Source organism: Xiphophorus maculatus, chromosome 19 (genome assembly GCF_002775205.1).
Source record: "Xiphophorus maculatus strain JP 163 A chromosome 19, X_maculatus-5.0-male, whole genome shotgun sequence".
Taxonomy (NCBI): domain Eukaryota; kingdom Metazoa; phylum Chordata; class Actinopteri; order Cyprinodontiformes; family Poeciliidae; genus Xiphophorus; species Xiphophorus maculatus.
Genome location: NC_036461.1, coordinates 5,663,094 through 5,687,184, shown reverse-complemented (window position 1 = coordinate 5,687,184; position 24,091 = coordinate 5,663,094). Strand labels below are relative to the sequence as shown.

Sequence of the window (24,091 nt, the reverse complement as noted above, 5' to 3'; positions counted from 1 at the left end):
ACATCTTCATCTCTTTCCAGATGACGATTAGTGTGAGATTTGCAAACAGCAAAGTCTTTTGTTTATGATTTTGCTTCATATTGTTACTTTAAGGTTGTACAAATATGATGGCCAAAGTCAAAAACAGATAATGTGACATAAAGTTAGTCAAAGTCATGAAAGTGGGTAACATTTTATGGTAATTGTTTTTAAAGGCTCAAAAATGGCAGCCATCTTGAAAAATCACCATCATCCTGAAATTCAAGTGTCTAATGGAAATATGAAAAATCTGAGAGATGAGCATAGACATTTTTAAGTTAGTGTCTACTCTTGTAAGTTTTTTTTACAGTAGTATGCTGCACTATAACAATCTGAGGAAAAGGTTCAGCCCTGACACGATTTAGTGCACATGAAGTCAGCACTATCTAAGGTAGATCACTGCTGCGAAGAGGATTTAGGACAGGCATTGATCGATTATCCAGAGATGCAACATCAGACAGATAAGGCTGAGTGTCTTTTCTAGCGTCAAAATAAATAAATAAAATACCCAGGCTTTGAAATAATACTTTAATGATGCTCTGTGTAGGGAGGCTGTTGGAACTATGTGGTGTTTCTAAAGATCAGAGGAAACTACAGCTGGTTAGGAGGAACATGTCCCCTTCGCCCTGCAGGATCTGATGCAACTGTCTCACTGAGAACAAAGACACGGAGCAGATTATTCCCCTCTGACCGTTCAGAGAAAAGAAACAACAACCTCAGACTATTGTTTTCCTTTTAGGAACCAAAATAAACCGTGTTTGTCTGCGCTCACCTACACAGCCTGTCTGGGAGAGCAGAGCACCCACTCTGTTGACTTTTCAGAAGACTAAAGCTTAGTAGATACTTCACTGTGGATTCAGTTTTTTAAATTTTCTTTAATTAAAAATACAAATAAAAAATACAGTATTTAAAGTTTAATTTCCCTGACAAACTATGGCTGCGCTCATCATAAGAACTCCTATTAAAATGAGTTCTAGGAATGGAGACAATTAATTTGCTTGTAATTGTTTGATTAATGGTATATTGGATCAAAAATATATATTTTTAAAAAAACTATTTTCTAATCGATTAGAGTTATTTTATTGTTGTAGTTTGGCCGCCATCCATCAGAGGGCGACGCTGGTCATTCTGAAACGGAGCCGTTGATGTAGAAACAAAGATGGCGGCCAGAACGGGAAAGAGAAACGGTCGAGTCCGTTGTGGTTGTGGGGTGGAAAATGCACTGTATGCTGTTCTGTTTTGAAATATAAACACTTGGCAAGCTTCTTAATTTTCGGTGTAATCGCGCTATTTCATCCAAGGGTCGATCGTCAACATATTCTGACAAATTTAGCCATACGGAAAGGCGGTTAAAGCTCTTGATACAAGAGAAAATTCAAGTTTTTAAGCAAATAGACGCTTATTAATTAATTTTGAGTCAATCGGTACGATCATGAAATGACTGATAACTTATAGCGTAAGCTGCTTGATGAAGGACTGTCAGTTTGAAGGCGGGAATATCAGAAAGAGTTTTTTTTAAGAGATAGAGAACCAATTTCAAAGCGTTAAATTGCGAATTCAATTTTCTTTTACAATATGCTTTATATATATATATATATATATATATATATATATATATATATATATATATATATATATATATATATTATAGTTTAATATATATATTAAACTATAACAGAATGTAACATAGTAAAATGTTAAATACATAGTAAATAAATACTACCCCTTTAAAAATAAAATTCAACTAATCATTGGTTTTTGACCAGCAACAGAAGGGGCCTGAGAGGGGACAAGATGACGCCCACCAAACCCCCAACCTCTTCTTTTTAAAAAGCATAATCATAAATTTTTCAGTGGGTTCGTGAATAAAATGTTCAGGGCTCTACTTCTGCTCACCAAGCGAATAAAAAGCTACCGGAGGATTAAAAATAGCAACCCGAGCAGAGCAGAGGACGAGAGACTTCAAACTGAGTTCAGTCTCCCAAACAAAAACACAAATCTGCAGTAAACAGAACTTGGCTTACATTACGATATAAACTCAGACTAATTAAAGTCTTATATAAGTATTATATAAAGTCTTATGCAGTCTCAATAATATTGAGACTGCATATCAATATTATTATTGGAGATATGTTAATGTTTTGTTTATATTGGACCAATAATTGGGACCATATTGTTTATTTTGCCATGATGGGTTTGTCTGGATTTGGTTGAGATGCCATTGTTTTCCGTTTTCTTGCTGATCGACGTCTTAACAGTGTTTTAATTTAGTTAGTTTGTTTTAAGGTTTAAAGTTTAAGGTCCCCTTTAACCTTCAGAGTAAAATTAAAGGCCGCCTGTTGGTGATCTGACAAACTGGCTCCTGTCTGTTTACACCGGAAGAGCGACGCATTTTGTTTTTATTTTTGGCACCCAAAATCAAACCTCCGCTATTTATACATGCCTGAATATTTATATCTAATACCATAACAACAAGTTTTACCTGTAGATGCAGTTTCCATAGCAACGGAAGGCCTTTTCCCGTCCTCCTGGAAAGGATGAAATTGTTGGTGATCCAGGTCGGCCGTCGCGTCGACGCCGCCTCTCGGCTCCCCGAACCTGGCCGCCGTGTTTCCGAACAGGCCGTTCGGCTCACGGTCGTCCCCGAACCACCTCCCGTCCGAGCCGAGCTCCTCGCCGGGCTGAGCAGCTGACATGCTGGTTCCTCTGGTCGGACAGACGGTGCCGTTCCCGCTCCTGTCGGTGCTGGATGTATCGGTGCCGGATGGTCGCGCCGACAATCCGAGCTGCGGAGGAGGAAGGGGGGGATGGATGGATGGAGGGGAGAGGAGAGGAGAGGAGCGGGGGGTCGATGACAACAACGCAGCTGCTGGACCCGGGTCCGCTGAGTCCGGGTCTCTGTAGCGGAGCCTCTGCGGTCGGTTTGGGAACAGGAGCAGGGGAGTGAGGTTGATTGTTTTAGTTCACTGATCCGACGCTGACGTCATGCCGGAGACTCAGGCTTTGGCTCCATGTGGGATAAACACACGAAAGCAACTCACGCCTTCATAATAAACAGACTGTCAGCAAACACATCGGCTGCAGAAATAATCTGCACTTAATCACCTCCCGGAAATATGAAAGCCAGTTGGAATTTGACTTTGATAAATAATAATTAGTTAATAACCTAAATACATTGAAAGAGCACTGTGCTTGGCATTTTTAAGCATCTGTATGTCAAGTTGATTTATCACATAATGAGTACAAAGTTGAGTAGTAACTATTTACATTTACTCAATTACATTTACTTGAGTAATTTAAAACAAAAAGTACTTTTAGAAGTATTTTTACTTCAGTGATTTTATGATGAAGTATTTCTACTCTTACTTGAGTAAAATTTCTGGATTTTCTACCTGCTGAATGAAAAACAAACACATTTTAATCAAAGATTCACCAAACACAAACACACACCTGCAGTTTGTGTTAAAGTTATATACCTGTTTTTATTGAAAGAAACTTATTTGGAAAAAAATGTTTTCTTTTACCTGATTTTGTTACTTTTTGTTATGAATTATAGTCATTTTGTTCCATAAAATACCAAAATTTCCACTTTACTTTATATTTTGGTCCGTTTGATTATGTATTTTAAAATATATATATATATTAAATGATTGATAATTTGACCAGTTTGAATACAAAATACATTTTTACTCTTAGTTGAGTAATTTCTTGGATGGCTCTGAAGGAGTATTAGCTTTCCTACATGGCTCTTCACCCAGGGGCCACTGTTGCAACACAAATCAGATCGTTTGACTCAAAGTAACTTTCAGTTTTAGTCCAAATGTTTTGCAATTCAAACAATCAGATCCAGTAAAGGACTAAACTCCCATTTTATGATGCTTTTTAACACAATAATCAATAATCAATACATTGTGGGAATTTGAAATGTGAGTTTATCCTTGTAAAGAGTCAAGCTAAGATATTTATAAAGTTCACTCTGAAATGGAAGAAAATTATTTGTTGATCATTTTCCTATTATAATCTGATAGGGAGAAAAATATTTTGGTTATCTAAATATGCATTTTAAATTGAGGAATACCTAAATTGTGAAAGGGCAAAAAGAGAAAAAAAAACAACGGTTTTTTGTCCTACTGCAGTTTTAATTGTATCCAATTAAATAATATTAGTTTAATTTCTATATGTTTTCTTTATTATTTTAATTATCACCAGACCCTAAAAGAATTTTAATGTTTTATCTATACTAGTTAGTTTTATAGTTGAAGTATTTTATTTAGTCTCTTGGTTTCACATCCCAAATGACATTTTATTGTGTGTGAATAATGATTTATAATGTTTTGTATTTAAGTGTTCTCTTTTGTTTAAATCTGAACGGTTGGCTCACGTGTTAACACAACTACTATTTCATAAATTTTGAAATACCATGAACTTAACATTTCTTGTAAAATATCAGCTGTAGTAAATCTGAAATACACATTTTAAGTTGTACGAGTTAAATTTTAACAAAGAAGAATTCTAACGCGACTATTTTAGTTTGATTTGATTAAATACTCTAATGGCTTGCCATAATTCAATGTTCGATTTTTTACAGGAGAAATAGCTTGCCGTGTGGCGCCCTCACCTGGCAGCTCAGAGGAGGTTCAGCCGTCTCCCTTAGCAACCAGACGCGCTGTGCCTGGATACGAGCTGCGAAGGGTCCTCTCAATGGACAACAGGGCGGATTTTATTCCATAAAGACGGACATGTGTGTATTATTTATACCAGCGCCTCTCTCGCTTAAATGAGGCGCATAAATTAAGGCTGAGAAAATTAGTGTTCGTTGGAGGTTTAGCCTGTGGAGTTAACATCAACTTGCTAGTTCGGCTTTTCTTTTCCTCCGTTGTGTCTTTTGTTAGTTCATTATAAGATGTGTTCTGTGCTTTTGTAGAGTTATGTCGCTCAAGAATAAACAGAAGCAATGCTCTGAGGAGGAGGCGGTGCTTAGAAAACTGGTGAGTAAGAAAACAGATCAAACTGAGCAGGAACTGAATGATTACGCAACAAAAAAAAAATCAACTTTACAAAACAAGAAATGGTCCGCAGGTTGGAGTTGTGTATTTTCTCTAATCCACATGACAGCAAGTTTTGAAACTCAGAAATTTTTTTACTTTTGAAACTCTGAAATTGTTAAAAAAAATTTTTTTTTTGAAAATTTGGGAAATTTATCTCAAATGAGATTTTTTTTCTAGCAAATTTTCAACTTTTCAAGCTTAGAAATTTTCACTTTTTTCTAGAGGATTTCTGAAATTAAAAATTTCAAAATTTTTTCTAGCTAATTTCCCACTTTTCATGTGCAGAAATTTTCATTTTTTTCTATAACATTTCTTAGATTAATTGTTTTTTTCCTAGCATAACTTTTAGCTTTTGAAACTGATGAAATTTCCAATTTCTTTCTTAAAAATTTCTGAAATTAATCTATACATTTCTGGGATTTTTTCTTATTTTTCATATCGAGAAATTTTCAGGTTTTTTGCATAACATTTCTGAGTTAAATTATATGTTTTTTTCTAGCAAATGTTTTGACTTTTAAAACTGAGAAGTTTCCAAGTTCCCCCCCCAAAATACCTGAAATTAATTTAAAAATATCAGGGGGGGTTTTCAAGCAAATTTTTGATTTTCAAACTTAGAAATAAAAAAAACAAACAATTCTGCAGGATTTCTGAGATTAACCTGAAAATTTCTAAAATTTCCAAGTTTTTTTCTAAAAAAATATCTTAATTTAATCTCAAAATTTCTGTTTTTTTCTAGGATTTTTTATTTACTTTTCAGAATCAGATAATTCCAAATTTGGATGTAAAAATGTCTGAGATCAATCTTAAATTTCATTTGCTTTTTTCTAGCAAATTTTCAACTTTTGAGACTCAAAAATTTGTTGAAAATTTCTAAAAATAATCCCCAAATTTCAATTCCGTTTTTGAATGAGAAAATGAACATTTTATTGCCTAAACTGCAACAACATAGCATTCCTTTGGGGAACGCTTGATTATTTGTAGCAAAGGATGCATCTACAACTTTAACATGTGAAAAAGTATAGTGTAGACCTAATCTGTTGATTTTTTTGATTATCTTATTAATAATTGGATAGCAATAGGTAGAACATATTTACAGTAAGGGTGTTGGGTTTTTTTTTGGAAAATGTATATTATTTTGTACAGTTTTGGCTTAATTACAGCTGGGATGTTTTAAAAATTGTTTCGTCCAGTTAACGAATAATCGATTACTTAATTAGTTGACGATGTTTTTCAGCAATCGATTAATCTGATTAATCGTTTCAGCTCTACATTGCAGTTGTATGTTTTTGTATAGCCGTTCCACTCTGAAAGAAGAAAGCTAAGGTAAATCTGTTTGTTTTCTCTGGGCAGTGCTTGATGAATGGGCTGTCCTTTGAAAAAATAGTGACTGAAGGGAACAGCATCAGGTCCCTGGAGATCTTCTTCTCTGGTTTACCCCGGATCATCGGGCTTTCCAGCTTTCCGAATCTCTCCCAGCTCACCATTGTGGGCCAGTGCATAAAACAGATAGAAGGACTGGAGTTGTGTCCGGTGCTCCAGGAGCTCTGGATCGTTCAGTGCCGTCTCACTGTAAGCTGTACACACACACACCCCCCAACGCACACACACACACACACACACACACACCCCAACGCACACACACACACACACACACACACACACACACACACACACACACACACACACACACACGCCAACGCACACACACACACCCCAACGCACACACACACACCTACACACACATGCACACACAAACCACCATTATCCAATATCAATAACAAAACACACTTGTATTTTTGTAACAGGAAGCAGTGTGGCATTTTGCTGCATGTTTCGATTGAAGGAAGTGGCGCCGTCTGGTGGATAGATGTAAAAAATGCAGCTAAACCAAAATGAAGTCTCATCATTTTTGATTATTAGACTTCATTTCATAATTAATACACCATATTAAGATGGCGTATTAAGTTTACTATTAATGAAAAATAAAATTACAAGAATAAAGTCATAAAATTATGAGACTAAGTCAAATTAATTTGAGAATAAAGTCATATTACAAACTATATATTATCTTGAAATATTGGGACTTATTCTCCTATTATTTCGTCTTCATTTTTGTACGATTGTTCTCCTTTATTCTCAAAATGTTGACTTTTTTCTTGTATTATTTCAGCTTTATTCTCGTAATACAGTGACTTTATTGTAATATTGTTACAACTTTATTCTCATATTATTTTGACTCCTGCTGTTATGATTTTATTCTCGTAATTGTATTATTTTATCTTTATTAGTATTGCTCTAACAATCTGTTGTAGAATTAATTTATGTATATTGTGATAAATTAGTGTATGTTTTCAAATGTGCTTGTTGTTTGATAGCTTAATCAATTTAAGCTAATTTAAGAAACTCAGAAAGACATTTCAGATTTGTTGTAGAAGAAATATCCTCAAGCAGATTTCAGCGATATTCATTCTTAAATACAAAATGTGCCAGTATATGTTTCTGCAGTTTTGACCAAATTACTTCTCTGAGCATGTTGTTTTTTCAGCAAATGGACATTTTTAGCAATTAATTGATTATTAAATTAGTTGACGATTATTTAAAAAATTGATTAATCACGATTAATCGAATTAGGATGAATAGAACAGGGCAAAACCAAATGAATATAAATTAAAGACGAGATGATTGAAGCACCAATTGACCAAAACCCAATAATCATAATTATAATTGTCTGTGTTCCTGTAAAGAGGTGTTTCTATTTGGTGAAACGTTTAAATTAGAAGATTTTACCAGCATGGAGTGATAATAACTTGTCTTTACTGCAGGAGATATGCGGCCTGCAGAAATGTAACCAGCTGGAAAGACTCTACCTGTATGATAATCAGATCCAAGAAATAAAGAATTTAGAACTGCAAGTCAACGTGACGAATCTGTGGCTCAATAATAACTGCATCACAAAGATTCAGGTTGGAACGATGAATTGTGTTTTCTGTCTGCCTGAATTTTATTCATTTTATTTACCGTTTTGTTTGGCTGCTTTGTAATTTATCCCCAAAGGGCCTGAAGACGATGAAGAATCTGAAGGAACTAAACCTTTCTGATAACTCCATTGAAAAGATCGGTGGGATTGCTGAATCCTCTCTCTTTATAACGTTTGATGGAGCTTTTAGAGAAATAAAATAATTGAATGCTTGTTTCATTTCTCTCTCTTTTAGGCCACGACCTTGATCCCAATGTCAACCTTGAGATTCTCAATCTGTCCGGGAACAAGATCAGCTCCTTTAAGGTGAGACTGAAAACCAAAACATCCTTCAGATTCTTTCTCCTAAAAGTATGCTTACTTGTTTTTTCAAATCTTATTAAAATCCTTGGTTTCACAAAAGGGCATCTCGAAATATTTGTCAGGAGTCTCGGTCAGTTTAGATTTTTCAGATAATTTCTTCAGCAGGAAGAGCAGAGGAGTGTGGTTTATAATTTCAGCATCCCAGTAATTTGTAAAGATGCAAGGCTTTGTATATGTGTGTGTGTGTGTGTGGGTGTGTGTGTGTGTATGCGTTTGTTTCTAATACCTTGTGGGGACCATTTTCCTGACACATACCTTGTGGGGACCCACCTTGTGGGGACCCACTGCTCCTAGTGGGGACCGAAGCCTGGTCCCCATAAGGGGAAACTCTGTTTCTTGGTCATGGGTTAGATTTAGGACTAAGGTGTGAATTGAGTTTTGGTTAGGGTTAGGGTTAGGGTGTAGAAATGAATGTCAATGGAAGTCAATGGAAAAGATAGCCACGCAAACGTGTGGCTATCTTTCATCGGTCACTTTATTAGGTCCACCTGTCCACCTGCTTATTAATGCAAATATGGAATCAGCCAATCACATGGCAGCAGCTCAATGCATTTAGGCATGTAGACATGGCCAAGACATCTGCTGCAGTTCAAATCAAGCGTCAGAACGGGGACGAAAGGTGATTTAAGTGACTGGCACCAACAACCATGCCATGTTCAGACTGGCTGGTCTGAGTATTTCAGAAACTGCTGATCTACTGGGATTTTCATGCACAACCATCTCTAGGGTTTATAGAGAATGGGCCGAAAAAGAGAAAATATCCAGTGATCCAGCAGTTCTTTGGGGTAAATGCCTTGTTGATGCCAGAGGTCAGAGGAGACTGGCTGGACTGGTTCGAGCTGATAGAACGGCAACAATAACTCAAATAATCACTCATTACAACCGAGTTAAGCAGAAGAGCATCTCTGAACACACAGCACGTCGAACCTTGAGGCGGATGGGCTACAGCAGCAGAAGACCACACCGGGTGCCACTCCCGTCAGCTAAGTACAGGAAACTGAGGCTACAATTTGCACAGGCTCATTAATTGGTCAATAGAAGATTGGTAAAACATTGTCTGGTCTGATGCGTCTCGATTTCTGCTGCGACCTTCGGATGGCAGGATCAGAATTTGGCATCAACGCATGAACAGCATGAAAGCATGGATCCATCCTGCTGTGTATCAACTGTTCAGGCTGGTGGTGGTGTAGTGGTGTGGGGGATATTTTCTAGGCTCACTTTGGGCCCATTAGTACCAACTGATCAACGTGTCAACGCCACAGCCCATCTGAGTGTTGTTGCTGACCATGCCCATCCTTTTATGACCACAGTGTACCCATCTTCTGATGGCTACTTCCAGCAGGATAACGCGCCATGTCATAAAGCGCCAATCATCTCAGACTGGTTTCTTGAACAATAAGTTCACTGAACTCGAATGGCCTCCACAGTCACCAGATCTCAATCCAATAGAGCAGCTTTGGGATGTGGTGGAACGGGAGATTCATGTCATGGATGCACAGCCAACAAATCTGCAGCAACTGCACGATGCTATCATGTCAATATGGACCAGACTCTGAGGAATGTTTCCAATAACTTGTTGAATCTATGCCATGAAGGAGATTTTTTTTCCTTTTTCATTCTGGACTTAAATTTGTCCCCACCAACAGGTGTGCCACTCTCTACTTTTTCAGATGTTATGAAGTGAAATAACCTCTAAAACAGAAGAATAAAAGGTTCTTTTTATATAGCCAAATATGTATATATTACATGTCTCTGTTTTATTAGAAACCAGAATAAGACTTTTCTATTGAGCTATTTCGGTCTTTGTTAGATGAGATTTTCAGATATTTCAGGTATTTTGCACCGATTGTGCTGAGCAGAATAGTGAGGTTTTTAATCACAGATTCACAAATAAAGAACTTTTACTTAAATAGCTAAAATCTCCTAAAGGTTTACATGTTCTTGACATTTTTACCTGCATTCAGCTGCATAGACCGTTGTCTTTTAAAGCACACAGTCGTTTCTAACATAACAAGGTCATTTCGACAGAACGCAAATTTTTGTTGATCCTGATTCGATCGGCTTCACGCCGCAGCTCTTTTCTCGATACTCACCTTTTCTCCTGCTCCAGCTTCGCTTGCAGGAATGTAATTATTGTCTCTGACTGTGCAGAGACAAGTTTAATAACTGCGGGGTCAAAGCAAACCTTTTTTCAGCTCAGTGTGGCATCTTTTTTCACCGCAGACTCCAAGAATGTCTTTTTGCATCTAACAGTATCTCTCTGATATTTAGACTTGAGTTTCCAGTGTGCATCCAGCAAAACAGAGGCTACATACTGGTTCCATTGATCAAAAACATTGATTTTAAAAGCATGCTTGTACAGTATTTAAAATTACATTTGTTAAATACCAGCAGCCATTTTAATGTATCATTTTTTCGCGCATTGGTTAAGCTTGTCCACATATTTTCTTTTTGTTGGTTTGGAAGCCATGGGTCCGCTATCCATTGCGCATGTGTGCTAAGATGGCGCAGATCACTTCCGGTGCAGACTTATGGGATGTATAAGATCAAGGACAAACGGACTAAAAAACAGTTTTTACCAAGAGTTGTTGTTTTACTGAACACAGCAAATCCACCTAAAAACTGATCTGTATTTATTTATTTACTTATAAATTTATTCTTAACATCCCAGTTGTTCTGAACCACAGAACAACTGAGTAACTATTTTTAAAATTTCGTTGTGCTTTATTTGTGCTCAATGGCACTAAAAGGAATTCTAACTCTGATTTATTGTTTTGTTGAGTTATTTCCCATGGGCACTGGCCCGTTACCTAGTGATGTGGAAAAATTACAATTAGGTCACACCTGCTAGTTGTATTGCTATATGTTTATTCTAAGTTCTGTATATTCCCACCAAGTTAAAGCTGTTTGGGTTACATGCACAAGGTTGGACGTTGTTTTTCCCCAGCTGCATGGGAACCAGTCTGTTTCCCAGGCTTTGGATCCCTTATCTCTTTGTACAAAACTCATGTGTTGTCTTCCTGGCAGAGCTTTCCGTTTCAGACTTGCTTCATTATTGACTGTCCTGTGAGCTCACTGAGTTGTGCACAATTCATGAATAAACCTGACTGATTTTACCTGAACAGTGCTTGGAAATAGTTTATTTTCCACGACACCTAGCAACCCAAGCAGAACTCCAGCATGTTCGGTCAACTGGTTTAGAAGAGGCCCTAAAAAACTAGACAGAATAAAATCTCTTCATCTAAAAATTATTTTGTGCAAAAAACGTAAGGAAGATGTTTTGTGTAGGTCACCTCTAAGAACAAACCAACCTGATGGAGAACAAAAGTCTCATCTTCTATGTGGTCTTTGTGTTCTGCTCCAACAGGAACTGACCCACCTGGCCCGTTTGCCCCGTCTGAAAGAGCTAGCTCTGAACGATCCCACTTCGGCTTCGAACCCTGTGTGTCAGCTGTGCAACTACAGTATACACATCCTTTATCACTTGCCGGGCCTGGAGCGACTAGACACCTGGGATGTCTCCTGCAAACAAATCAAGGATGCTGCTGAGGTATTAAGACGGAAAGACGTCAACCGATCTGTTGGTGGGTTGATGGGGTTGCGATTGAGCGTGTAAACATGGTTGATGAAACCATAAACTGGAAACCAAACATCGGCAATTTAAAGATGAACATATCAAAGAAAATATATATAAAATGTAAGACTCACTGAATGATGGAGCATTGTTGATTAAACACAATTCACCGATTGTTTCCCATCTGAAACGATTAATTGGATTAATCGTGATTAATTATTGAAATAATTATGAACTCATTTTTTTTTATTGATTAATTGTTAACTGAGGTAATTGTTAAGAAAAGGCAATTTGCTTAAAGAACAACACAGTCTTAGCAGTAATTATTTAATCCAAAAATGTTTAAAAAAATTCATACATTTAGCATTAAAATAACCTTTGTCTGTAAATATGTTCTACCCAGAACTCCAAAAGTGGCATTTAGGACAAAACAAATTATATTAATAACCTCTTAGTATCCAATTATTATTCAGTTGTAACAGATCAGCCCCACATTGTATTGATATTAGGTCAAACAGAAAGGTTTCTGTTCAAATGTTGATGTTGAAAGCATTTTTTTATTATTGCATTTTAGGCAATGAGATGTTTATTTTCTTGTTTGAAAAAGAAATTAAATTATTTCTTTTGTATTTCTAATATTATATAAATAGTCCTAAGTGGTTAAATAAAAGAATTGATGAACATGCCAAATTTCTTTTCAGATTAATCGATTGCCAAAATAACCATTAGTCACAGCACTGTGGGGATATAATGTAGTGTTTATTGCTATAATCTTCAACTGATGAGAGGCAAAACATTTTATTTATTTAATTGACACACATTTTATAGTTATTTTTTATTTTTGCCTCTTTCCTCTGAAGTCTGCAGTTATGAAGAAACTGATGTACTACAACATGCGTGTTCGCCTTGCTCAAAGGAACCTGAGAGAGACCCAGGTTGCTCTACAGGAAAGGAAGAAATGCTTGATGAAGCTGCCTGAGGAATGCATCCGGACTCTCAGTCACACCCTCAAAAGTGTAAGCACTGCTTGCTAAATAATGTTAAATAATTATTTACCTATAGGTCAGCTTCATCTGAAATGAATCATCTGGTTCCACTGATCTGAGCTGTTTCCACTTGTATTTCTGAAATCTTTCTTATTCAAGTTATATTTGTCTCACATCACGATTTATATGATGATTTGAAGCAAATATATGTCACAAAAATGCAAAATCTGTATATAAGTGCTAAATTAATTTTATCAATTTGTCACATTTTTGGGTTTTTGAAGATTAAATTTTTGGAAAATCTGGACTTTTCTTCACCAATGCATTTCTTGGTTTTCCGTAGTTCAGACGCCAGAGGGCCCAGGACGGCCATCTTGTTTTACGGTTTCTATATATTTGGATTTTGAATTCAGGTCATTTTAAATCATGAGAATCGTGTCGTAATGTTTCAAGAATGAATTTGTACAACAGTAGAGTTGAAAAATAATATGAGAACAAAGTCAAAATATTACCAGAATAAAATCATAACACTAGGAGAATTAAGTCATATTTTTATGAGAATTCCTACACGAGAAATAACAAAAAAATAAAATGAGGAATGCTGAGCATTTTCTGAGTTTTACAGGTTTTACAGATAAGGGAATATGAAATCTTTTAACACGTAATCAGCATCAAAGTATTATCAGTAGCAGGATTTTGAAACGACTGAGCAAATAAATGTATATTTTGAAGACAGAACCACATGAAATGATCTGAATATGTTAGATCGTGATAACTTTATCAAAGCTTTCTCTTTAATATGACTTTTTCTTGTAATTTCAATACGTTCTGATAAAATTGTCTTTACTCCTAGTATAATGACTATTTTCTCGTAATTTAACAAAAATTCTCGATTTCATTAGCACGGCCCTAATTCTCCGTATAAGGGATGAGTGAAATAAAAGCTGCCATTTGCAATTTCTTTTTTTAAAAAGAAATCTGGCCAGATTAAAACTGTAAATTGGATCTGGTGTGGGGAAAAAAAAGATTTTATTTTTAAGCACTATAGTAATAAGTTATTTTCACCGCACTGTGTGTCATTTTTAGCTTGAACATGAACTCTCCATGATGCCACAAAGTCCTAAGAGTCCTGGCAGTAGGATGGAGACTGAATTGGAAGGAGGAAACATGAAGGAAGACGCTCTGACTAAAGGAGCAAACCTGGACGTTAACAGCGTGGAGCGCAAAATACTGCTGAAGATAGAAGCACTGAGGGAAAGACTGCAGCGATGGACCAGGAGGATGGATGAGTAAAAGGCTACGTTTCCATCAAACAAAACACTGCGCAAATTGGAATTACGAAAATGAATTAGCTTAATGGAAACACGCCAATTTCGGGAAAAAACTCACGTTTTTCGGTAAAAAGCTTTTACCCTAGGATGAGGTGGTTTTTCAGCCGTGTCGAAATTATTTTTTGCATCACACGAATGATGTGACGTCAGGATGTCACTACTTCTTCTCTTTCTCCATCTTAGCCGTTGGCAAGCACATTTAGACGTGCATTACCGCCATCTACTGGAATGGAGTGTGGACCGACTTGCTATATATTACACAGATTTTAAAATTAACAAAATAATAATAATAATAAAACTATATCCTCTGTCAATTTCGTCTTCTTAAGGTAGGATGTCACTACCGGCGAAAACCACGAAGAAGAAGAAGAAGAAGAAGACAGGAAGTAGTAGGAGGAAGATGATTTTTTTTCCCCCGGACAATGTCTAGCTGGCTCCCGGAGCTCTCACGGCATCGCACCGTTCATAAAAAGTTGTGTGTCATACTAAAAATAGCTCTTCTGTAAAGTGGCCAAAATGGAGATTGAATAGGACGGACGTTAAAATGGCGTTTCTTTAAAACGCCGCATAGGTAGCCGCTCCCAAATATAAGGGGCTTTTCACGCCAACGGCTGAATAAGATGCTAACGTCTCCTCTGATGGCTAATGGCGGTAAGGGACATTCAAACGTTGCTTGCCAGAAGAAGAAGAAGATGGCTGATAGATGATGAGCGCCACCGCCATGGCTCAATTATGGATATAGTCTCATGTAAATGTTTACAGATGCCATGATTTTCAGTTACAAGCGTCTTTACTTGTGATTTTATTTAATTTCTTATTTAATGGGAACACCGCAGTTTTTCGACATTAGCGGAATACAGACAAAGAAGTGCGCACCGTTGTAATTAAACGTAACTGCTGTGGTTATCGGGCCGGAACGTTTTAGATTAGAACATGCAACCTTTTCCAGGCATGAATAACAATGGCTGTTTTTGTGTGTGTGCTTAGGGTTCAGGCCTGGTATGAGCAGGAACTGATCCAAGTCACAAAGCAGACAGATTATTTGGTTCAGTTTTTGTTGGTGGAGCTGGAAAGTGTTGGAAATATTCGTTTGGAGGAGGGCTGCCCCATAGACTCATGGTATGGGTGTAGATCTTCATAAACAAGATTCTCACTGCAAAAACACAAAATCTTACCAAATATTGTGGTGTAGTTTCTAGTGCAAATATCTTATTAGTACACTTGAAATAAGACTAAATTAGCTGACAAGTAACTTTTGAGACTTGTTTTAAGTCTGCAATTCCTTAATAACGATGGAAAAGTTTACTGGCAGATTATTTAACCCTATACCATGGGGAAAATGTCTGATTATAAATGAAATAATCTGCCAGTGAAACGTAGTACTTTTTCATCAACATTAAGGAATTATTTACTAAATACAAGGCCGTATTAAATTGTTTTGTCCTTTTTCAAGTGTAGTAATATAGGCCAAGATAGACTAGAATATGATTTTGTTTTTGCAGTAGGTCAAAGCTGCACAGAGCAGATAAAAGCTTGTTTTATGTTTTCAAACCAACAGGTACACTTCCTGTCGCAACCTGCTGCTCTCCCGCTTCTCTCCATCCGATTACGCGAGCTTTAGGATCGCAGACATAAAGATTAACAGGGTTTTCCGCATCCACAATAGCGCTTTGAGGCTTCGCTTTGAAGACAAACTTCACAGCCTTCTTTCCACAGAAGAATCCGTTGTCGTCTTACAGTGAGTAAAGAAAATGACAGCGTAATGCCTTTTAAAGCCTCTGCATGTCTACACTTCACGCTGTGGAACAAAAACATGTTTTTTTTAAACAGGAACTGCAGACGTCGACTGGAATATTTATTCTATGTAGCTGGCCCTGAAACAAGTGAGATCAAGGAAACTTTGTGTATTTTAGAGGAGGGTTTCAAAACCACAAACCAAATGAAGGTGAGCAAGCTGCTAGAAACAACTGACTGGTTTTGTTTGATACAGATTAATTGCTATGAAAATTAAGCATGCAGTGTTTTATCAAAATGTTCTTTACCATTGATTTTTTTTTGCACCGTGTCACTACTACAAAATTTAATGTATTCAGAGCAAAAACCCAAAGTTTTATCAAGTATTTTTGTCCAGTTTCTTGTGCAAATATCTTAGTAGAGTTGAAATGATACAGAACTAAGTAATTTTTCTGAAAATTATAGGAGTTTATCTTAAGTAAATAATTCCTTAATGTTGATAAAATGGTTCCACTGGCATATTTGTTTGACATGTAAGGCATTTTTCCAACTTTACAAATCAAATAATCTGCCAGTGGATCTAGTATTTAATTTGATAAATATTTATTTATTTATTTGTTTGTTTATTTGTTTATTTCAAACAGACAAAAGCAAAATCAAGAAAAAAGAAAATAAGTTAAAACAAATTATCATACCCAATTGACATGCAATTTTATTAAGAAAGTATTGACTTAAAACAAGCACCTACTGTATATCTTACTGAAAAGTTACTTGTATGTTTTCTTGTATTTCAAGTTTACTAATGGTTCTAGTACATTTTTATGTATCATATAAAATTCCAATAAAAAGTAAGGCTTCAACTAGCAAATTGATTAAAATAATCAATTATTTTAGTAATTGATTATTCTGATGATTAATCAATTAATTGGACAAAAAAGCACATTCTATAACATTAGAAGTACATTAAAATATACAAATTAACAAATAATTAAATTTCTCTTTTAAATCATAAATATTTTGTTGCCTAAAATGGAATAACAGTTGATTATTTGTAGCAAAGGCTGCATCTGCTGCTAAAAAATAAAATATTTCTAAATATCAACATGTGAGATTTAATTAAACTGTTGTTCTTTCAACAAATGGCCTTTTTTTGAGTTTACGATTAATCAATTCATCACGATTAATCAGATTAATCGTTTCAACCCTAATAAAAGTGAAGAATTTTAAGGAGCAAATATTTTCATAGGGGACTGTAAATTAATTTATTTTGCTTCAGTTGATTTACTATTTTAAAAATAGTAATATATAAAAAGATCATGTCTTCAGAGCTCAAATCAATGACCACTTAGAATAGATAAAAGCTTTTCTTAACACTCTTGTGCAAAGAAGCAAAGTGTCAGTTTCTTTATTATTACTTTTCAGCCTAGTGTTGATTAATTGTGTATTTCTGTATTTCCAGGGTTTAGAAAGAAAGGCTGCTGTCTCTTTATCCAACAGTTTAGCTGTCTCTGAACAGCCCAGAATCCAGTTTTTGCTGCAGCAGGCCAGCCAATGTGACTCCAAGCAAATGTCAGATAAAATCCCTTTCAGACACGGTGAGACAGTTTTATTTAAATTACCTGGTTCCTCCTCTCTCCGTGCTTTAAATGCTGACGTTTTATGGTTCCCCTGCAGGCCATGTTATTGTCTGTAAGGTGTTTGTGGGTAACAGCCTGCCTAATCCTGGTGAACTGGGAAACAGCTTTCCCAACGTCTACTCTGTGTACCAATACTTGGACCCCATGGGCAGCTCTGCAGGAAGCGATGGTATTCCCTGAACCCAGCTCAGAGTTTACGTTTGCAGCCGGTCAGTTTCTGTGGATCTCTTTGTGTTTGTTCCTTAGAGAGACCACAGTCAGCGAGAATGCCTCGGAGCGCTGAGGGTGGGCCCCACCACCGAAGGCAGTGGTTTGTATTTGACCATGAGCTCATCCTGCCAGAGTACGTCATACACTTTGAATATATCACTACGGTAATTTGAGTCTTTGTTTCCTGACTTATCTTTGTACAATTGAAAAGCCTCTGGCATCACTCTGGTTGGATATTTAAGCTCTCTACACTGCAAAAACAAAATAAATCTTACCAAGTATTCTTGTCTAGTTTCTAGTGCAAATATCGTTGCCCACTTGAAATAAGACAAAGCTAACTTAGAAGTAACTTTTCAGCAAGATACAGGAGCTTGTTTTAAGTCAGTAACTCCTTAATATGGATGAAAAAGTTCTAGTTCCATTGGCAGATGATTACACTTATGGGGAAAATGTCATGTTATAAGTGAATTTATCTGCCAATGGAGCTAGCTAAAAGCAGTCGAGATGCAATTTGCCAACGTCCATTAATCAAATAATAATGTGGATGTCAAGATCTATAATTTTTATTCTGTTTGGGTCAGTAATTCAAACGTGAGAGCACAAATTTTGTTTTTGAACATCTCTGCTGTTGCATGTTATAAAATCCCAAATGTCTAAAATATATTTGGCCCAAATCAGCTGCATGATTACTAAATTCAGCTCAAACATGTCATTAAAGCTCAGCAATACATAAAAATAAATGTATGTCTTTTGTTTTACTGTTAAAGTCTGCATTGACCAACAGTTCTGTACCTGAACATGTTGATGGGTTATTAGAACAGAGAAGACTTGCGCCGCTGTGGACAGAGGGATGTTTCTCTTTCTGAAGACGCCACCGCGGACGTCGCCGCCCTCAGCATGGATCCCATGCTGAAGCCGCAGCCAAAACTGTTGAGCCTTGATGAGAGAACCCTGCTGAGTGTGGCCAGAGCGAACATCCTCAGTCAGATCACTGTAATGCCTCTGTGTTTGAAGGTGTTTAGCTCTTTTCACATCCCTCTCAGTGATCCGTCACTGCTGTGTTGAATCTGCAGGTCCTCAACCTTCATGGTAACAGTCTGAGTAAAATCAAAGAGATTTCCAGCCTCTCAGCTCTGAGACATCTCACCATCAGCTTTAATAAGTTCACACGCCTTGATGACATCTCTCACATGGTAAACATAGTCGTATAAAATCAATGTAATAGTGTGTTTAGGGTCACCCAAAAGGACCAAATTGCAGCAGTTTTATGAGAAACATTTAGAGGGTTGTCACACCTGATAGTTCGGTGGACTCTGTTTGATTGGAGACCAAAATTGCAACATTTCTTACAGTTTCAGCTGGTGTGGTTCACTTTCACACCACACTGTTGAACAATCCAAACTTATTGAAAAACCTGTTCACCTCCTCGTCTGTGGTGGAGCTGCGGCAAGAACCACTGAAGGAAATGACACAGAAACCTCCGAAGAAGACATGAGGATAACTTTCGTTTTCATGATATGTAAACAAAAATGGGGTTAGCGCCAAATTTTAGTGTTTGGAGGATTTCTCTTTTGTCTTTGGCAAAAGACCACAAGGCATTTCTCCTGCAAGGGCTAGCCTCACGCATTTTAAGATGTATTTACCCTGCATTGTTTTCCATCTCTGGCGTTTACACATGCATTCGAACTACAAATGCATGTGTGTCTCCGTCAACCGAACTGAGACCAAGGTTTGTAGTTGGACCAGAGTTCACTTTTTTGGTCCACATCATAGTTAGGCATTCACAGCTCCCCTAACAAACCAGACGTTCTAGACAAACTAAAGTTTGATTACAGTGAACTAAACAGGGCTGGTGTGAAGGTCTGCCCTGTTTAGTTTGCCTCTAGTTTGTTTGTTTAGAAAGTCTGGTTCAGTTGGGGAACCAAACGCATCAGAATTTTCACCGATCGAACTGATGCACACCAAAAGAGTGAAACCTAGGTTTGAAGTGAACTCTGGCGTGGTTCGAATGCATATGTGAATGCCAAGCAGACCGCAGATCGCTCCAAAAGCAGGAAGTGTATTGCAGTGCAGGGCATTCTGGGTAAATACAAACAAGATAAATGTGTGAATCTAGCGCTACAGGAGAAATGACTCGTGTTTTTTTACCAAACACAAAAGAGAAATCCTACAAATGCTAAAATCTCACGCCACTCCATTTTTTGTTTACATTCTTTGAAGAAGGAAGTTGTGCTCATGTGTACTTCAGAGGTTTTCGTGTCATTTATTGCAGTGGTTCTTGGTGCAGCGCCACCACAGGCGAGGATGGGAACAGATTTTTCCAAAGGTTTGGTTTGTTGGAGACTGGACAGAGTGAAAGTGAACTGCACCAGCTGAAAATGTAACAAATGTTGCAACTTTGGTTTCCAATCACTGGACTACTGGACTACCATGTGTGAAAACACCCCAGAAACTCTAGAGGCTGAACGAATAAAAACTTGTCGCTTGTTTCCTCAGCCCAACCTGGAGGTTTTGGATGCTAGTTTTAACGAGCTGGTGACTCTGGAGGGGCTGCAGAGTTTAGGGCAGCTCCGAGAGCTCGACATCAGCTGGAATAAGTTGACCAAAGTCCGAGAAGACACGGCTGTGTTGCAGAAACACACTCCTGCTTTACAGAAACTGGACACCAGATATAATCCGTGGACCAAGGTGCAGAGCAGGATGAAAAGCTTAATGTCACACGCAGCATGTGAGAAGTAAAGCACTCCAAGATTTAAAGAATGTGTGAATGTTTTTTTTTTTTTATCTCCAGCCAGAGGCGGTCAAAATGACCGTACTGCTCCGTGTTGCAACCCTCACACACCTCAATGGAGTGATGGTAACAGAAGAAGAGGCAGGGGAAGCTTGTCACATGGTTGCTGACGTCAAAATTAGCCAGGTAAAGATTTTGTGGCCCTTTTTTTTTGTGAGGGCAGCAAAATATTTATCAATTTAAAACAAATTTAGGTTTCGCTACATCTTTAGTTTGTTGCAACACTTCAAAACAACATGAATCTCATCGTTAACTTTGATTTCTATGCACATCTTGGAAGTTGTTCCAATATAAAATGAGATCATATTCAACATATGGCAGCAATGAGGATAGTTCTTCTATATGTAGGCAGTGAAAAGATATTTTCCTCCATTTATCCCACATGTTTCAGATCACCAGGCTAATTCCAATATCAGACAAAGAATCTAAAAATGATATTATTTCTTACGGGAACAAAAGTCATCTTGAGCAACCTGGTTATATCTGAGGATGATGGTTAAAGGGGAACTATTATGCAAATTTCACATTTTGCATGTTTTATACTTCTATTTGGGTCTGTACTCCTAAAAACAGCTCAAGCACTTAAAGCTTCACTTTTTTTGGAAATATGTAATATATATATATATATTTGGTGTCTGGAAAATTAACCATTTCAAAAACCTTAATGTTTTTTAAATGCGCCATGAAGCTAAAACTGCCATTTGAAGAGTTCTTTGTAAAACATATTTACAGATAAAGAGTTATTTGTGAAAATGCAAATTATTTTGTACAGCTTTGACTTAACTACTACAACTTATTTACTTACTATAAGCATGTTATTTTAGCAATTGTCCTTTGTTGAATCTGTATATTCCAGTTAACAATTAGTTGATTACTAGATTAGTTGATTATTATTTCAATAATAGATTTATCACGATTAATCCTATTTATCGTTTCAGCTCTTCTTTGTAGTTGTGTAGTGTTTATAGATATAGAATTATTATTCTGCAGAAATAACAGTCTGTCATTGCTCTGGTCGAGTTGCTGTAAGGTTCCTGTATGATGAGAGCAAACGTGAAGGAGCGGTACTGTTTTTAGACTTGCTGGCTATGCTTCTAGGCTGCCCTTCTGGCCCAGTCCCGTACCGACAGCAAACGTCCTCGATGCCTCAGCCTGCTGTCGACTGCTCAGCTCCTTTCCAGTTTGGGTCCGGCTCCCTGGGGTCCCGGCAGAGAACTGGAGTCCGACTGGATGGCAAAGGTAAGATACAGCAAGAGGAATTCATTTTCAGACAGTTATTCCAAATATGCATCTGTAAAAGTTCAAGTTTAGTTAGTGGTGGGATGCCACAGTTCTTGGTCCTCCAAGCCATTAAGTTGTGTTCAGCTTGGCCTCTCGGGTAAAATATACAGTTGGAATCAGATATTTACATACTTTGAATAAAAAGAGACAATTTTTTTCCTCACTGTCTGAAGTTAAATCAGACTAAACTTTTCTTGTTTTAGATTAGTTAGAATCACCAAAATTATTTATTTTTGCTAAATGCCAGAAAGCTTGGCGTGAATTTTTTAGAAATCTTTTTGAATTATTTGAATTCAAAGTTTAGATACATTTGGTAATTTCAATAATTGATTAATCACAATTAATCGATTATTAAACTCTTTTTTTTTTTTTTTAAACTTTATTTTTATTATTTTTGCAGTTTTAGAGACGCACATACATACATTGAACAGTTAGACCCCCCTCTAACAAAAAAAAAATTACAGAGCAGCTAGTTTGACAGGAGCAGTTGAGTGATAACAAGGAAAAAACAAAAATAAGAAAATAGGTAATTACATAAATTATACAGTTGGTGTCAGGCTCTGAGGAGTGATCCATTTCTTCCAGTATTTATTGTATTTATAAGTGGCAAGCCTTAATGAAAAGGTCAGTCTCTCCATGGCGTGAATTTCCTCAATTATGTCCTTCCAGTCCAAACATGACGGTGGTTCCACATCAAGCCACCGGCGAGTTATAGCTTTCTTTGCACCTGCTAATAATATTAGTAGAAGATATCTATCAGACTTCTTCAGTTCCTGAGGTAAATTACCCAGGAAAACCACAGTAAAATCACAACATAAATTTAAGTCCATTTTAGTGTTGATTTCTTTTATCACTTCCGACCAATAGGGTGCAATCTTAATACATTCCCAAAAAATATGAAAATGTCCTGCAGATACATTCCCACAGTTCCTCCAACATTTTGCCTTTTCAGTATCGTTACAATGTTTACTTTTAATATCAGGTGTAACAAAAACACGCACCATACATTTCCAGGAAAATTCCTTCCACAGGCCAGAACTTGACGTGTGAATCACAGAGTTGCATATATTTGACCAAACCTCTTCATTTATTGTTATTTTGGCTTCTTTTTCCCATTTAGTCTTAATATATGTTGTATTACATTTCCTCTCCGTTTGTAGACATGCATATAGTTTGGATACCGTTTTTTTGGGAGGTCTTCCGTTGCTCGAATCTAATAGGATTTTAAGTATACCATTCTCGTCCTCCTCCAAATGTTTTATACTTTTATTGTAGTAGTGTCTTAACTGGAGGTATCTTAAAAAGTCACATTTTTCCAGGTTATAGTTATCTTGAAGTTGTTTAAAACTTTTTAATTCATTATTCTTTGTCATCTTCCAATAACTTGTTATGCCTTTTTGTGACCACTGTGTAAATCTCTTATCCATTCTTGCAGGGAGAAAATTTCTATCATAAGCTGGCCATCTTAAAATTCGAGCATTTCTTTCAGTCTTTACTTGCTTTAATATTTTATGCCATATGTCCAATGGTACTTTTATCCATAAGGGTATTAGGTCAGAATCTATATGTTTTTTAATAAGATAACGATCTCCGAGCCAGGATTGTAGAGGTATATCACTGTAAGACAGGTCTATCTCTTTCCACTTAGCTTCACATGTTGGGTCACACCAACCCACTAACACTTTCATCTGCGCTGCTCTGTAATAGTCCTCTAGGTGTGGTAAAGCCCATCCACCCCTTTCTTTTGACAGCTGTAGTGTCTGGAATTTTATTCTCGGTCTTTGGTTAGCCCAGATAAAATTTGAGATTGTTCTGTCCCAATCGCGAAATTGTTTGTCAGGTACTTTTATAGGCAAGGCTTGAAAAAGATAAAGAATCCTTGGTAAAAGGTTCATCTTTATTATATCTATTCGATTATGTAGATTCATGGGTAATAGAGACCAACGTTGTAAATCTGCCCTAATCTCTACTGTCAGTGGGATATAGTTGCATTCAAAAAGATTAGATAACTCTACAGGAATTTTAATTCCCAGATATTTTATAAATGTATTGTGCCAGTTGAACCTAGACATTTTCTGAATTTTTACTGACGGTTGATAATTAAATGAGAGAACTTGTGTTTTCTGTAGATTGGATTTATA

The 24,091-nt window shown here is 36.8% G+C and overlaps 2 protein-coding genes across 5 annotated transcripts in view; one reads left to right on the top strand and one right to left on the bottom strand.

The window, feature by feature from the left end:
* The window catches only part of rtn1 (reticulon 1), a 29,248-nt gene extending 26,220 nt beyond the window's left edge, over nucleotides 1-3,028 (bottom strand). Inside the window, exon 1 of the mRNA XM_023352778.1 lies at nucleotides 2,501-3,028. Coding sequence (XP_023208546.1) covers nucleotides 2,501-2,714 — 214 coding nt within the window. The 5' untranslated portion in view covers nucleotides 2,715-3,028. The remainder of the gene's footprint in view (nucleotides 1-2,500) is intronic.
* Nucleotides 3,029-4,695: 1,667 nt separating this feature from the next.
* The window catches only part of LOC102227854 (leucine-rich repeat-containing protein 9-like), a 38,348-nt gene continuing 18,952 nt past the window's right edge, over nucleotides 4,696-24,091 (top strand). For all 4 annotated transcript variants that reach the window (XM_023352281.1, XM_023352280.1, XM_023352282.1 and 1 more), the window contains exons 1-20: nucleotides 4,696-4,759; nucleotides 4,943-5,006; nucleotides 6,417-6,635; nucleotides 7,889-8,029; nucleotides 8,121-8,184; nucleotides 8,279-8,349; nucleotides 11,774-11,956; nucleotides 12,841-12,996; nucleotides 14,053-14,255; nucleotides 15,285-15,416; nucleotides 15,856-16,035; nucleotides 16,128-16,242; nucleotides 17,491-17,626; nucleotides 17,706-17,837; nucleotides 17,915-18,042; nucleotides 18,695-18,871; nucleotides 18,952-19,071; nucleotides 20,375-20,566; nucleotides 20,670-20,795; nucleotides 21,768-21,908. In XM_023352281.1, the coding sequence (XP_023208049.1) occupies nucleotides 4,947-5,006; nucleotides 6,417-6,635; nucleotides 7,889-8,029; nucleotides 8,121-8,184; nucleotides 8,279-8,349; nucleotides 11,774-11,956; nucleotides 12,841-12,996; nucleotides 14,053-14,255; nucleotides 15,285-15,416; nucleotides 15,856-16,035; nucleotides 16,128-16,242; nucleotides 17,491-17,626; nucleotides 17,706-17,837; nucleotides 17,915-18,042; nucleotides 18,695-18,871; nucleotides 18,952-19,071; nucleotides 20,375-20,566; nucleotides 20,670-20,795; nucleotides 21,768-21,908 (2,676 nt within the window). In that variant the 5' untranslated portion in view covers nucleotides 4,696-4,759; nucleotides 4,943-4,946. The remainder of the gene's footprint in view (nucleotides 4,760-4,942; nucleotides 5,007-6,416; nucleotides 6,636-7,888; nucleotides 8,030-8,120; nucleotides 8,185-8,278; nucleotides 8,350-11,773; nucleotides 11,957-12,840; nucleotides 12,997-14,052; nucleotides 14,256-15,284; nucleotides 15,417-15,855; nucleotides 16,036-16,127; nucleotides 16,243-17,490; nucleotides 17,627-17,705; nucleotides 17,838-17,914; nucleotides 18,043-18,694; nucleotides 18,872-18,951; nucleotides 19,072-20,374; nucleotides 20,567-20,669; nucleotides 20,796-21,767; nucleotides 21,909-24,091) is intronic.